At 48.1% G+C, this 14,578-nt stretch overlaps 1 protein-coding gene across 3 annotated transcripts in view; it reads left to right on the top strand.

Moving 5' to 3' along the window:
* The window catches only part of mtmr10 (myotubularin related protein 10), a 116,514-nt gene that overhangs the window by 57,727 nt on the left and 44,209 nt on the right, over positions 1-14,578 (top strand). For 2 of the 3 annotated variants that reach the window (XM_063071091.1, XM_063071090.1), the window contains 3 exons: positions 8,470-8,560; positions 10,924-11,065; positions 11,402-11,489. In XM_063071091.1, the coding sequence (XP_062927161.1) occupies positions 8,470-8,560; positions 10,924-11,065; positions 11,402-11,489 (321 nt within the window). Of the gene's footprint in view, positions 1-4,451; positions 4,559-8,469; positions 8,561-10,923; positions 11,066-11,401; positions 11,490-14,578 lie in introns of all 3 variants that reach the window. The other variant, XM_063071092.1, reaches the window with a different exon arrangement.

The following is a 14,578-nucleotide window of genomic DNA, read 5'->3' as shown; positions in this document are numbered from 1 at the left end:
TGTTCATGCCACAGGTTGGAGGCTACCCAGATGGAATATAAGGTGTTGTTCCTCCAACCTGAGTGTGGCTTCATGTTGACAGTCGAGGAGGCAGTGGATAGACATATCAGAATGGGAATGGAACGTGGAATTAAAATGTGTGGCCACTGGGAGATCATAGGTGTTCAGCGAAACGGTCTCCCAGCCTGCGTTGGGTCTCGCCAATATATAGAAGGCCGCACCGGGAGCACCGGATGCAGTATATCACACCAGCCAACTCGCAGGTGAAGCGTTGCCTCACCTGAAAGGATTGTCTGGGGCCCTGAATGGTGGTGAGGGAGGAAGTGTAAGGGCAGGTGTAGCACTTGTTCCGTTTACAAGGATAAGTGCCGGGAGGGAGATTGGTGGGAAGGGATTGCGGGGGGGGGGGGAATGAATGGACAAGGGAGTCGTGTAGGGAGCAATCCCTGTGGAAAGCAGAAAGAAGGGGGGAGGGAAAAATGTGTTTGGTGGTGGGATCCTGTCAGAGGTGGCGGAAGTTACGGAGAATTATATGTTGGATCCGGAAGCTGGTTGGGTGGTAGGTGAGGACAAGGGGAACCCTATCCATAGTGGGGTGGCGGGAGGATGAGGTGAGAGCAGATGTGCGTGAAATGGGGGAGATCATTCCAGGACGAAGCAGATGTCTTCCTTTTTTAAAGAAAGCGGTTTCCCTTCCTCCACCATCAACTCTGCTCTCAAACGCATCTTCCCCCATTTCAGATGGAGACCTTCTCTGGGGTTAAACAGTGAGATATTCCCTCATTAAGGATTGGTGGGAGGCTGGACATGGAGACCTTGTCTGGGGTTAAACAGACATGTGTGCCAGTCACTGTTAGAAGTGGATGATTTTAGTTTTTCAGGCTGTGAAGATGGTTTTCAGGATTTATAGAGGGTTCTTTATAGAGTGGTAGAGAATTGTGGGGAGGTCTGGAGCAGTGGTAGAGAATTGTGTGGAAGTATGGAGCGGTGGTAGAGAATTGTGTGGAAGTGTGGAGCAGTGGCCCATCAAGAAGGCCTCAAAGCCCTCCGCTACTTTCTGGACAATAGACCTCACCAGTTCCCCACAACCACCACCACCCTCCTCCGGTTGGCGGAACTGGTACTCACACTTAATAACTTCTATTTTGGCTCTTACCACTTTCTTCAGACCAAGGGTGTAGCTATGGGCACTCATAGAACATAGAATAGTACAGCACAGCACAGGCCCTTCAGCCCACAATGTTGTGTCGACCCTCAAACCCTGCCTCCCATTTAAGCCCCCACCTTAAATTCCTCCATATACCTGTCTAGTAGTCTCTTAAATTTCACTAGTGTATCTCCCTCCACCACTGACTCAGGCAGTGCATTCCACGCACCAACCACGCTCTGAGTAAAAAAGCCTTCCTCTAATATCCCCCTTAAACTTCCCACCCCTTACCTTAAAGCCATGTCCTCTTGTATTGAGCAGTGGTGCCCTGGGGAAGAGGCGCTGGCTATCCACTATCTATTCCTCTTATTATCTTGTACACCTCCATCATGTCTCCTCTCATCCTCCTTCTCTCCAAAGAGTAAAGCCCTAGCTCCCTTAATCTCTGTTCATAATGCATACTTTCTAAACCAGCCAGCATCCTGGTAAATCTCCTCTGTACCCTTTCCAATGCTTCCACATCCTTCCCATAGTGAGGTGACCAGAACTGGACACAGTACTCAGTACACAGTGTGGCCTAACCAGAGTTTTAGAGCTGCATCATTACATCGCGACTCTTAAACTCTGTCCCTCGACTTATGAAAGCTAACACCCCATAAGCTTTCGTAACTACCCTATCCACCTGTAAGGCAACTTTCAGGGATCTGTGGACATGTACCCTGAGATCTCTCTGCTTCTCCACACTACCAAGTATCCTGCCATTTACTTTGTACTCTGCCTTGGAGTTTGTCCTTCCAAAGTGTACCACCTCACACTTCTCTGGGTTGAACTCCATCTGCCACTTCTCAGCCCACTCCTGCATCCTATCAATGTCCCTCTGCAATCTTTGACAACCCTCTACACTATCTACAACACCACCAACCTTTGTGTCATCTGCAAACTTGCCAACCCACCCTTCTACCCCCACATCCAGATCGTTAATAAAAATCACGAAAAGTAGAGGTCCCAGAACAGATCCTTGTGGGACACCACTAGTCACAATCCTCCAATCTGAATGTACTCCCTCCTCCACCACCACCCTCTGCCTTCTGAAGGCAAGCCAATTCTGAATCCACCTGGCCAAACTTCCCTGGATGCCATGCCTTCTAACTTTCTGAATAAGCCTACCATGTGGAACCTTGTCAAATACCTTACTAAAATCCATATAGATCACATCCACTGCACTACCCTCATCTATATGCCAGGTCACCTCCTCAAAGAACTCTATCAGGCTTGTTAGACACAATCTGCCCTTCACAAAGCCATTCTGACTGTCACTGATCAGAACATGATTCTCTAAATGCCTATAGATCCTATCTCTAAGAATCTTTTCCAACAGCTTTCCCACCACAGACGTAAGACTCACTGGTCTATAATTAGCCGGACTATCCCTACTACCTTTTTTGAACAAGGGGACGACATTCGTCTCCCTCCAATCCTCCGGTACCATTCCCGTGGACAATGAGGACATAAAGATCCTAGCCAGAGGCTCAGCAATCTCTTCTCTCGCCTCGTGGAGCAGCCTGGGGAATATTCTGTCAGGCTCCGGGGACTTATCTGTCCTAATGTATTTTAACAACTCCAACACCTCCTCTCCCTTAATATCAACATGCTCCAGAGCATCAACCTCACTCATATTGTCCTCACCATCATCATAAAGTTCCCTCTCATTAGTGAATACCGAAGAGAAGTATTCATTGAGGACCTCGCTCACTTCCACAGCCTCCAGGCACATCTTCCCACCTTTATCTCTAATCGGTCCTACCTTCAGTCTTGTCATCCTTTTTTTCTTCACATAATTGAAGAATGCCTTGGAGTTTTCCTTTACCCTACTCGCCAAGACCTTCTCATGCCCCCTTCTTGCTCTTCTCAGCCCCTTCTTAAGCTCCTTTCTTACTTCCCTATATTCCTCAATAGACCCATTTGATCCTTGCTTCCTAAACCTCATGTATGCTGCCTTCTTCCACCTGACTAGATTTTCCACCTCACTTGTCACCAATGGTTCCTTCACCCTACCATTCTTTATCTTCCTCACCAGGACAAATTTATCCCTAACATCCCGCAAGAGATCTCTAAACATCGACCACATGTCCATAGTACATTTCCCTGCAAAAACATCATCCCAATTCACACCCGCAAGTTCTAGCCTTATAGCCTGATAATTTGCCTTTCCCCAATTAAAAATTTTCCTGTCCTCTCTGATTCTGTCCTTTTCCATGATAGTGCTAAAGGCCAGGGAGCGGTGGTCACTGTCCCCCAGATGCTCACCCACTGAGAGATCTGTGACCTGACCCGGTTCATTACCTAGTACTAGATCTAGTATGGCATTCCCCCGGTCGGCCTGTCCACATACTGTGACAGGAAACCGTCCTGGACACACTTAACAAACTCCGCCCCATCTAAACCCTTGGAACTAATCAGGTGCCAATCAATATTAGGGAAATTAAAGTCACCCATGATAACAACCCTGTTATTTTTGCACCTTTCCAAAATCTGCCTCCCAATCTGCTCCTCTGTATCTCTGCTGCTACCAGGGGGCCTACAGAATACCCCCAATAAAGTAACTGCTCCCTTCCTGTTTCTGACTTCCACCCATATTGACTCAAAAGAGGATCCTGCTACATTTCCCATCCTTTCTGTAGCTGTAATAGTATCCCTGACCAGTAATGCTACCCCTCCTCCCCTTTTTCCGCCCTCTCTATCCCTTTTAAAGCACTGAAATCCAGGAATATGTATCCAAGCTCTCAGTTTATCACCTTTGTTCCTGATGCTTCTTGCGTTGAGGTACACATATTTCAGCCCTTCTACCTTACTGTCTTTGCACCATTTATTCTGCTTCTCTTTCCTCAAAGCCTCTCTGTATGTTAGATCTGGCTTTACTCCATGCACTTCTTTCACTGCTCTATCGCTCTGGATCCCATCCCCCTCGCAAATTAGTTTAAACCCTCCCGAACCATGCTAGCAAACCTACCCGCAAGGATATTGCTCCCCTCAAGTTCAGGTGCATCCAATCTGTACAGGTCCCACCTTCCCCAGAAGAGATCCCAATGATCTAAAAATCAAAAACCCTGCTCCCTGCACCAACCCCTCAGCCACGCATTCAACTGCCATCTCCTCCAATTCTTACCATCACTGTCACGTAGCACTGGCAGCAATCCTGAGAACGCCACCCTTGAGGTCCTGTTCTTCAGCCTTCTGCCTCGTTCCCGAAACTCACACTTCAGGACCTCATCCCTCTTCCTGCCTATGTTGTTTGTCCCAACAGGTATCAGGACTTCTGGTTGCTTTCCCTCTCGTTCCAGGATGAGGATGATGTGCACCTGGTCAGAGACATCCCGGACCCTGGCACCCGGGAGGCAACAAACCATGCAGGTGTCCTTCTCACGTCCACAAAATCTCCTGTCTGCTCCCCTGACTATAGAGTCTCCAATGATGACAGCTCTCCTCTTCCCCGTCCCACCCTTCTGCACCACAGGGTCAGACTCAGTGCCGGAGGCCCTGCCACCGTGGCTCACACCTGGTCGGTCGTCCCCGCCAACAGTATCCAGGATGGTAAACTTATTATTCAGGGGAATGGCTACAGGGGTACTCTGCACTATCTGTCTGCTCACCTTCACTTCCCCGCCCTGACTGTCACCCAACGACCTGCTTCCGACAGCCTAGGTGTGACTACCTCCCTGTAGCTCTCATCTATGACTGCCTCATTCTCCCTTATGAGTCGAAGGTCATCCAGCTGCTGCTCCAGATTCCTTACACGGTCTTCTAGATCGCCCAGCCGTATGCACTTCTGGCAGATGTGACTCTGCAGGAGAGGGGAGTTCCCCCAAGACTGCCACATCTCACATGAGAGGCACATCTTCGTCTCAGGAGACATTGTAAAAACTAACTGCGAGCTAGCTTGTCCTCCGCCTCTTCTCGTCGAAGCCCCTTGAGTCGAAGCCTCAAAGCTCCACTCCTTCACTGGCCCACTCACTCACTGGCCGCTTCGCTTGAGCTATCCCTCTATTTATCTGTTTGAGCTTTTCAAAATGTTTGGTCACCTGACCTCAACTGCCCAATCAGCTGCTTTCTGCTGAGTCTGAGCTATTCAAATCTTGATCGTCTAATCAATGGCTTTCTGCTGATCTACTCAAATCTTGATTGACTTGATTGCACAGACCAACTGCCAAAACTGCCAGAATCTCTCGAGTCAAAGCCTCAAAGCTCCACTCCTTCACTGGCCCACTCACGCACACTCGCATGGGCCCCAACTATGCCTGCCTCTTCCTTGGTTATGTGGAACAGTCTGTGCTCCAAACCTATACTGGTCCTGCTCCCCAAGTTTTCCTTCGCTGCATTGATGACTACATTGGTGCTGCTTCCTGCACCCATGCTGAGCTCGTCAATTTCATAGACTTTGCTTCTAACTTCGACCCAGCCCTCAAATTACTTGGTCTATCTCAGACACTTCTCTCCCCTTTCTCGATCTCTCGGTCTCCATCTCTGGAGACAGACTGTCCACTGACATCTTCTATAAGCCCACTGACTCTCATAACTACCTTGTCTATTCCTCTTCCCACCCTGCCACATGCAAAAATGCCATTCCCTGTTCCCAGTTCCTCTGTCTCCTCCGCATCTGCTCCCAGGATGAGGCTTTCCATTCCAGGACATCTCAAATGTCCTCTTTCTTTAAGGATCGTGGTTTCCCTTCTGTCATCATCAATGAAGCCCTCACCCACATCTCCTCCATTTCCCGCACTTCGGCCCTCACCCCGTCTTCCCGCCACCACAACAGGGACAGAGTTCCCCTTGTCCTCACCTACAATCCCACCAGCCTCCGGATCCAGCACATTATCCTCTGCAACTTCTGCCACCTTCAACAGGACCCACCACTAAGCACATCTTTCTCTCTCTACCCCTCTCCGCTTTCCGCGGGGATTGTTCCCTCCACGACTCCCTGGTCTACACGTCCCTCCCCCCAGATCTTCCACCTGGCACTTATCCCTGTAAGCATAGGTGCTACACCTGTCCCTACACCTCCTCTCTCACCACCATTCAGGGCCCCAAACAGTCCTTCCAGGTGAGGCAACACTTCACTTGTGAGTCTGTTGGGGTCATCTATTGCATCCGGTGCTCCCGGTGCGGCCTCCTCTACATCAGTGAAACCCGACGCAGATTGGGGGACCGCTTCGTCGAGCACCTCTGCTCCGTCCGCCAAAACAGACAGGATCTCCCGGTAGCCACCCACTTCAACTCTGCTTCCCATTTCCATTCAGATATGTCCATACATGGCCTCCTCTACTGCCATGATGAGGCTAAACTCAGGTTGGAGGAGCAACACCTCATATACCGTCTAGGTAGTCTCCAGCCCCTTGGCATGAACATTGAATTCTCCAACTTCCGGTAATTCCCTCCCCCTCCCTTCCCCTATCTCAGTTTCACTCTGCCCCCTCCCCCAGCTGCCTATCAACTCCCTCATGGTTCCGCCTCCTCCTACTACCCATTGTGTTTCCCCTATTTCTTCTTCAACTTTCCTGCCTATCACCTCCCTGCCTCCCCTCCTCCACCCCTTTATCTTTCCCCTTACTGGTTTTTCACCTGGAACCTACCAGCCTTCTCCTTTCCACCCTCCCCCCACCTTCTTTATAGGGCCTCTGCCCCTTCCCCCTACAGTCCTGACGAAGGGTTCCGGCCTGAAACGTCGACTGTTCATTTCCATGGATTCTGTGCAACCTGCTGAGTTTCTCAGCATGTTGTGCGTGTTATTTTGACCCCAGCACCTGCAGAGTATTTTGTGTTTTGGAGCTATAGGGAATTGTGTGGAGGGGTGGAGCAGTGAGGAATTGCGGGGAGGGTTGGAGCAATGGTAGGGAATTGTGTGGAGGGGTGGAGCGGTGGGGAATTGTGTGGAGGGGTGGAGCAGTGGTAGGGAATTGTGTGGAGGGGTGAAGCAGTGGTAGGGAATTGTGTGGAGGGGTGGAGCAGTGGTAGGGAATTGTGTGGAGGGGTGAAGCAGTGGTAGGGAATTGTGTGGAGAGGTGGAGCGGTGGGGAATTGTGTGGAGGGCTGGAGCAGTGGTAGGGAATTGTGTGGGGGGTGGAGCAGTGGTAGGGAATTGTGTGGAGGGGTGGAGCGTTGGGGAATTATGTGGAGGGGTGGAGCAGTGAGGAATTGCGGGGAGGGTTGGAGCAATGGTAGGGAATTGTGTGGAGGGGTGGAGCGGTGGGGAATTGTGTGGAGGGGTGGAGCAGTGGTAGGGAATTGTGTGGGGGGTGGAGCAGTGGTAGGGAATTGTGTGGAGGGGTGGAGCGGTGGGGAATTGTGTGGAGGGGTGGAGCAGTGGTAGGGAATTGTGTGGAGGGGTGGAGCAGTGGGGAATTGTGTGGAGGGGTGGAGTAGTGGGGAATTGTGTGGAAGAGTGGAGCAGTGGTAGGGAATTGTGTGGGGGGTGGAGCAGTGGTAGGGAATTGTGTGGAGGGGTGGAGCAGTGGGGAATTGTGTGGAGGGGTGGAGCAGTGATAGGGAATTGTGTGGAGGGGTGGAACAGTGGTAGGGAATTGTGTGGAGGGGTGGAGCAGTGGGGAATTGTGTGGAGGGGTGGAGCAATGGTAGGGAATTGTGTGGAGGGGTGGAGCAGTGGGGAATTGTGTGGAGGGGTGGAACAGTGGTAGGGAATTGTGTGGAGGGGTGGAGCGGTGGGGAATTGTGTGGAGGGGTGGAGCGGTGGGGAATTGTGTGGAGGGGTGGAGCAATGGTAGGGAATTGTGTGGAGGGGTGGAGCGGTGGGGAATTGTGTGGAGGGGTGGAACAGTGGTAGGGAATTGTGTGGAGGGGTGGAGCGGTAGGGAATTGTGTGGAGGGGTGGAGCGGTGGGGAATTGTGTGGAAGAGTGGAGCAGTGGTAGGGAGCGGTGGTGCAGTGTTTAATGACTAGTGGGATGTGGTGGGGTGGAGTGAGGGTGGCATTGCTTAACTGACAATCAATGAGTGAAGTGTTAATGTGTGAATATTACTTCCGGGAACCAAAGTCACTGGAGAAGAGGAAGAGTGCAAACTATGGTAAGCTTTGAAAATAACTCTTTGTAAGCTACCGGGCCTCTGTGTGAACTCAGTGAGTGGGCTGGGATTACATCCGATCTGTAAACTGGTTTGACAGGAGCTTCACAGGTTCACCAAACGGTCTGGTCCATTCTGAAAGTTTGTGCCCAGAAGCCCCAGCATTGTGGGTGAGAAGCAAAGACCACTCATCCAGTTGTTCAGATTTTTACAGCTTATCTATAACTGTATCTTTGCACTTCGTTGCAGATCTGCCTGGTGATTGCACATTACTCACAGCCTAAGGATCTCCAGCTGCTGTTCGGGTTTGCGTATGCCAAGGAGCAATGCCAGAATTCAGGTAATATGGTGGCAGTTCCGGTGCCACTGGCCAGCCAGTGGTGTGCTTGAGCCCTATAGTTACAGTGTGTGATTGGAATCTTGAACACGTTAATAGTTTAGGAAAGCTGGAGGGTCCATTCTGAGAATTAAATAAATAGAGTGAAGAAAATGCTGGGGATAGAGTCAGAGTGTTGGTCTGGTAGAGTGTAATACGAACAATCAGTAGATGAATAGAAACTGTGATTCACTGGATTCATTGAGAACTGGCCACTCATGGGGATAGTGACAAGGGAAATGCTCTAACTCATGGTATAAGAATGAGTACGGGCTAGACCAGGGGTCCCCAACCTTTTCTGCACCGCGGACCGGTTTAATATTGACAATATTCTTGTGGACCGGCCAACGGACAGGGTGTGTTAATCATGACCGGAATATAGGTGATAAGTCACTTATCAGAGGGTAATACACTCAATTTCATTTCTAAAAGGGTTTATCTAACGAATTTAATATTAAACACACAGCGCATATTTTCCTCGCATGAATATAGTGATAAGTCAATTATAAGTCATAAGGGGGTTTCTTATGTCCTATCTATTCCGCAATTTAGTTTTCGTTGCCTTCATTGCAGAAAACCCCGCTTTGCAGAGATATGATGTTGGAAATGGAAGCAACGTTTTCAGTGCTTTTGTGGCTATCTCAGCCTTGACTTTGATCCAGAATGCCTGTAGAGATGTTATGTCAAACATACTTTTCAGCCCACCGTCATTTGCAAGCTCGAGGAGTTGATCTTCTTCCTGCACTGACATGGATGATTCACCGGGGACATTCACAAATGGGTCACGGACCCATTCCTTTGCATGTCTTGGGTCATTTGCGGTTGGGAAGTAACACTCGAATTCTGTCGACAGTAAAGATAGGTGTTTGCGCACCAGCTGTGAGCCTCAGTCTCTCCCAAATTCCCAGCTAACATTGGGAACATATCAGATATGCCCCTGTCCACTCGCCGTCCCCACAGTTCCAGTTTGGCTGTGAAAGCAGACACTTTATCTGCCAACTTGAAGACAGTTGTCATTCTCCCCTGAAGTGACAAATTGAGTTCATTGAGCAGGTTGAAGATGTCACACAGATAAGCAAGTTTTGCTATCCACTCCTCGTCACTGAAGTGTGCTGCCAGTGGTGACTTTTTCCTTGAAAGAAATCTCTGTAGCTGTTCTCTTAACTCAAAAATCCTGGCCAGGGCTCTCCCCCTTGATAGCCACCTGACTTCAGTGTGTAAGAGAAGACGTTTGTGCTCTGCATCCATTTCCTCACAAAGCTGCTCAAACAGACATGAGTTAAGGGATTTTGCTTTGATGTGATTGATCACTTCAACAACGTCACTCAATGTGCTGATAAGATCAGGTGACATTTTTTGGCTAGCCAGCATTTCCCTGTGTGTGACACAGTGTGTAGACTGACGTTCAGGAGCAACCTCTTTGACTTGGGTAGTGAAACCAAACTCGTTAAGCCGTTCCAACAGCTGTGCTCAATGTCCTCCGCTATGTCATCGATTCTCCTTGAAACTGTGGTACCTGTGCCATCTTGTTAGCTGCAGCTTCTCCCAACAGTTCACGGCACATGTCCTTGGCAGCAGGCAGAATCAATTCTTCACCAACAGTGAAAGGCTTCTTAGCCTTAGCAATACAGCTAGCCACTAAGTACAACACTCTCAGGGCAGCAGCATTTGTGGAGGCGGTGACTCTCCGCACTTGCTTCTGTCCCGCTTGCTCACGTTTTTTCCACTAAAAAAACTCAACAGGTTTGTCTTTAGTGCAGGGTGCTTGGAATCAAGGTGCCGAAGCAGCTTTGAGGGCTTCATTGCCTCATTAGACGGCATGTCTCCACATATCACACACAGGGGGATTGGAGCGTGCGAGTCACCAGTTGCAATAAAGCCATATTTTATGTATGACTCGTCGTATTTTCTGTTGAAGGAAGCTTTTTTTTTTGGCAGTCTCGGCCTCAGCTGTCTCTGCGTTATCATATTCATTAGGCCTTTTATGTCCCCTACCACCTCTTCCAAAGAAACTCTCAAGCGACATTTGTTTTTTACTCATCAAGTATTTGTAGGTTAATGACCGACTGATGACCTCACGTATGTTCAAGTTCAATAGTGAGCGTGACAGGGAATGAGGAAAGGTGCAGTTGACTCGTATTGTTTCCTCGCAATCAGGTAGCACATGCTTTGCGGCCCGGTGGTTGGGGACCACTGGGCTAGACACCCGGATGGGTGTGAGGGGAGCCCAGACACTGTGCCTTAATTACACTCAGATTTCAGCCTGTGCTTTGGTGTGTGAGTGTATGGTAGGAACTGTGAACCATGTTCCCTCCCCTTGCTTTTAGATGGCAGAGTGAATGGGGCAGACTTTAGTTGGCAGACACCCATGTTTGAAAACTACGCAGACTGGGACAGGGAGATCAAACGGACGGGGGCTTCAGAGTGGAGAGTCTCTTCTGTCAACGAGCACTATACCACCTCCACCAGGTAGGAAAATCTACAGCGGTGTCAAAACATCCAGTTGTGATTAATCTGTGTCTATGTTTCACTGAATTGTAGACCTAGGCCCAGGGAAAGCAGAGTTGTGGGCTGGAGATCAGGAGTGCAGAATGGAGAAAAACACATGGGAGGACGGACAGGTAGCAGATGGGAATCTAAGGTAGATGGGAATGGGATTGGAGGATGGTTTTGGGAGTAGCTAGAGGTTGATGGTAGGGGTGGATGCTGAGATGGTAGCCAGCAAAGTACATGCATAGTTTAATGGTACAAATGCCTCACTGTGAGGGTTTTCTGTGTTCTTTTCCATTCTGTTGTAACTTGCAGCCTTCCAAAATACTTTGTTGTTCCATCATCTCTGGCAGACGAAGACTTGAAGCAACTGGCTCCTTCTTTCAACGGTGCTCGGATCCCAGTGAGTGTTGATCTTTACTCATAGTAGTGCGAGAGTTGGTGAGTAAGTTCCATAGTTGAAGCTTCACTTCAACCTAATCATATAGTTCCAATGACTGGCGTTGAATTGGATTGTTGGGATCTTGGAGCGTCAACATCTCCAAGCTCCTTGGGTCTTTGCTGTTGGGTACTGCAGGACAGATGTGTCTGAGAGGAGAGAGATTCACCAAGGTGGAATGTGTAGTACTGCTGCCTCATAGTTCCAGAGACCAAGGTTAGATCCCAATCTTTAACGTTTCCCTGTCGGGGTGGTGGGGATGCTCCCACATCCCAAAGAATTACAGGTGGGTAAATTAATGAATTGCTGTAATGTAGCTCCGGTGTAGAATCAGGGGAGCTGATGGGCAAGTGAAGCAGAGTAGGTTACAGGAAGGTCAGTGTGGAATGGGACTGCAGGAGATTCTGTAGAGCTAGCATAGTCTAGATGGGCCAAATGGCTTATGTTATTTCAGAAATTTGAAAAATGAACATGTACCAGGGATTGCAGTACAAAGTAGGCATTGAGCAAACTCTCATAAGGCAGCATCTGGTTTGGATTTGGTAAAGTCCTGATGACTCTACGAGTGAAAACCCTTCATTCTACCCAAAATTCCCTTGTTTGTATGACAAGAAAACAATTCACAAAGTAATTACTGAAGGAGTAAAATCTTTTACTGGGCAGATGGGGCTCGTCAGCTGGGGTTGGCAGCTGATCGAGGAGAAGGAAAACTCTGATCTCAAGCCTCCACCTTCAGGAAGAATCCAGAGCTGTTTTCCCTAAAGCAGTCCCACAGTGTTAACTGGCAATTCCTGCGATGCCACTGGTGCCAAATTGTATTGGTCTCAGTTGTTCCTTTGGATTTAGCAACTGTGTGGAGAGGGGGAATCTCTTGCATGGGCCACAGCTTGCTCTCCATATCATATGGCCTGGCTAGCATATTGGTTCACAGCTAGGATGCAACATCCATGACCAAACCAAACCGACAAAGGCCTCAGGAGACCTTTCAGCTAGAAATGAAGTCAGTCTGGACACATTAATTTGGTGAGGACTATAAGACCACAGAAAAATGAGCAGAACAAGGCAGTTTGCTCTGCCTACACCATAGTGTGTGGTGTGGCTCGACTGGAACTACATCTTCAGAAAGAGGTGACTTAGGGTCAAAGAATGTTGAATCTTTGTGGGTGGAGTTAAAAAACTACAAGGGTAAAAAAATCCATTATGGGAATCATATATAGGTCTCCAAATAACAGCCAAATTCTGCGATTGAGATTGCAAGGAGAGCTGGAAAAGGCAAATAATAAGGGTAATAACACAATTGTAATGGGAGACTTCAATATGCAAGGGGATTGGGAAAATCAGGTTGGTGTCAGATCATAAGAGAGGGAATTTGTTGAATATCTATGAGATAGCTTTTTAGAGCAGCTTGTGCTTGAGCCTACTCGGGGAAAGGCTGTCTTAGATTGGGTGTTGTGTAATAACCCAGATCTTATTAGAGAGCTTAACATAAAGGAACCCTCAGAAGGCAATAATCATGACGTGATTGAATACATATTGCAGTTTGAGAGGGAGAAACAAAAGTCACATGTCAATATCGCAATGGAATAAAGGGAATTACAGGGGCATGAGAGAGGAGCTTGTCCAGGTGGATTGGAGGAGGATATTGATGGAGATGACAGCAGAGCAAAGATGGCTAAAGTTCTGAGAATAGTTAACAAGGCACAGGATAGATATGTCCCACAGAAGAAGTTGTTCTCAAATAGCAGGGGTAGGCAACCATGTCTGACAAGGGAAGTTAAGGACTGCATAAAAGCCAAGGAAAGGGCATAGAAGGTAGCAGAAGTGAGTGGGAAGTTGGATGATTGGGAAACTTTAAAAATCCAACAAAATGCAACTAAAAAAAGCTGTATGCAATATGAGGGCAAACTAGCCAATAATATAAAGCAGGATACCAACAGTTTTTTTCTGTTACATAAAAAGTGAGGTGAGAGTTGATATTGGACCACTGGGAAATGATGCCGGTGAAATAGTAATGGAGACAAAGAAATGGCAGATGAACATTAGTCTTCATTGTGGAAGACACTAGCAGTGTACCAGAGGTCCATGAGTGTCAGGGAGCAGGGGTGAGTGCCATAGCTAACACAAAGGAAAACGCAAGGCAAACTCAAAGGTTTTCAGGTGGATAAGTCACCTGGACCAGATGGACAACACCCAGAGTCCTGAGAGAGGTTGCTGAAGAGATAATGGATGCATTGGTCATGATTTTTCAAGAATCACTTGATTCTGGCATGGTCCTGGAGGACTGGAAAATTGAATATATCACTCCACTCTTTATAAGGGAGGAAATTATAAGCCTGTTAGCCTAAGCTCAGAGTTGGGAAAGTGTTGAAGTCTGTGATTAGGGATGAGGTTTCAGGGTACTTGGAGACTAATGATAAAATTAAGTCAAAGTCAGCATGATTTCTCTCAGTGGCGATCTTGCGTGACAAATCATTTTGAGTTCTTTAAGGAAATAACCAGCAGGGTCGACAAAGGAGAGAGAGTGGATGTCATTTACTTGGATTTTCAGAAGGCATTTGATAAGGTGAAACATATGAGGCTGCTTAACAAGCTAAAATCTTATACCGTTACAGGAAAGGTACTGGCATGGATAGAGGAATGTCTGACAGGCAAGAGGCAGTGAGTGGGAATAAAGGGGGCCTTTTCTGGTTGGCTGCCAGTGACTAGTGGTGTTCCTCAGGGGTCAGTATTGGGATTGCTGCTTTTCATATTGTTTGTCAATGATTTAGATAATAGAATTGATGGCTTTGTGGCAAAGTTTGCAGATGATACGAAGATAGGTGGAGGGGTAGGTAGTGCTGAGGAAGCAATGAGATTGCAGTAGGACTTAGACAAATAGGAAGGATGGGCAATAAAAGTGGCAGATGGAATACAGTGTTGGGAAATGTATATCAAAGGAACAAGAGTGTGGACTATTATCTAAATGGGAAGAAGGTTCAAACATAAGAGGTGCAGAGGGACTTAGGCATCCTCGTGTAAGACTCCCAGAAGGTTAATCTACAGGTCGAGTTGAT

The sequence above is a fragment of the Mobula hypostoma genome, chromosome 18 (assembly GCF_963921235.1).
Source record: "Mobula hypostoma chromosome 18, sMobHyp1.1, whole genome shotgun sequence".
Classification (NCBI taxonomy): domain Eukaryota; kingdom Metazoa; phylum Chordata; class Chondrichthyes; order Myliobatiformes; family Myliobatidae; genus Mobula; species Mobula hypostoma.
Note: the sequence above shows the minus strand (reverse complement) of the source record. Positions and strands in the feature narration are given on the sequence as shown.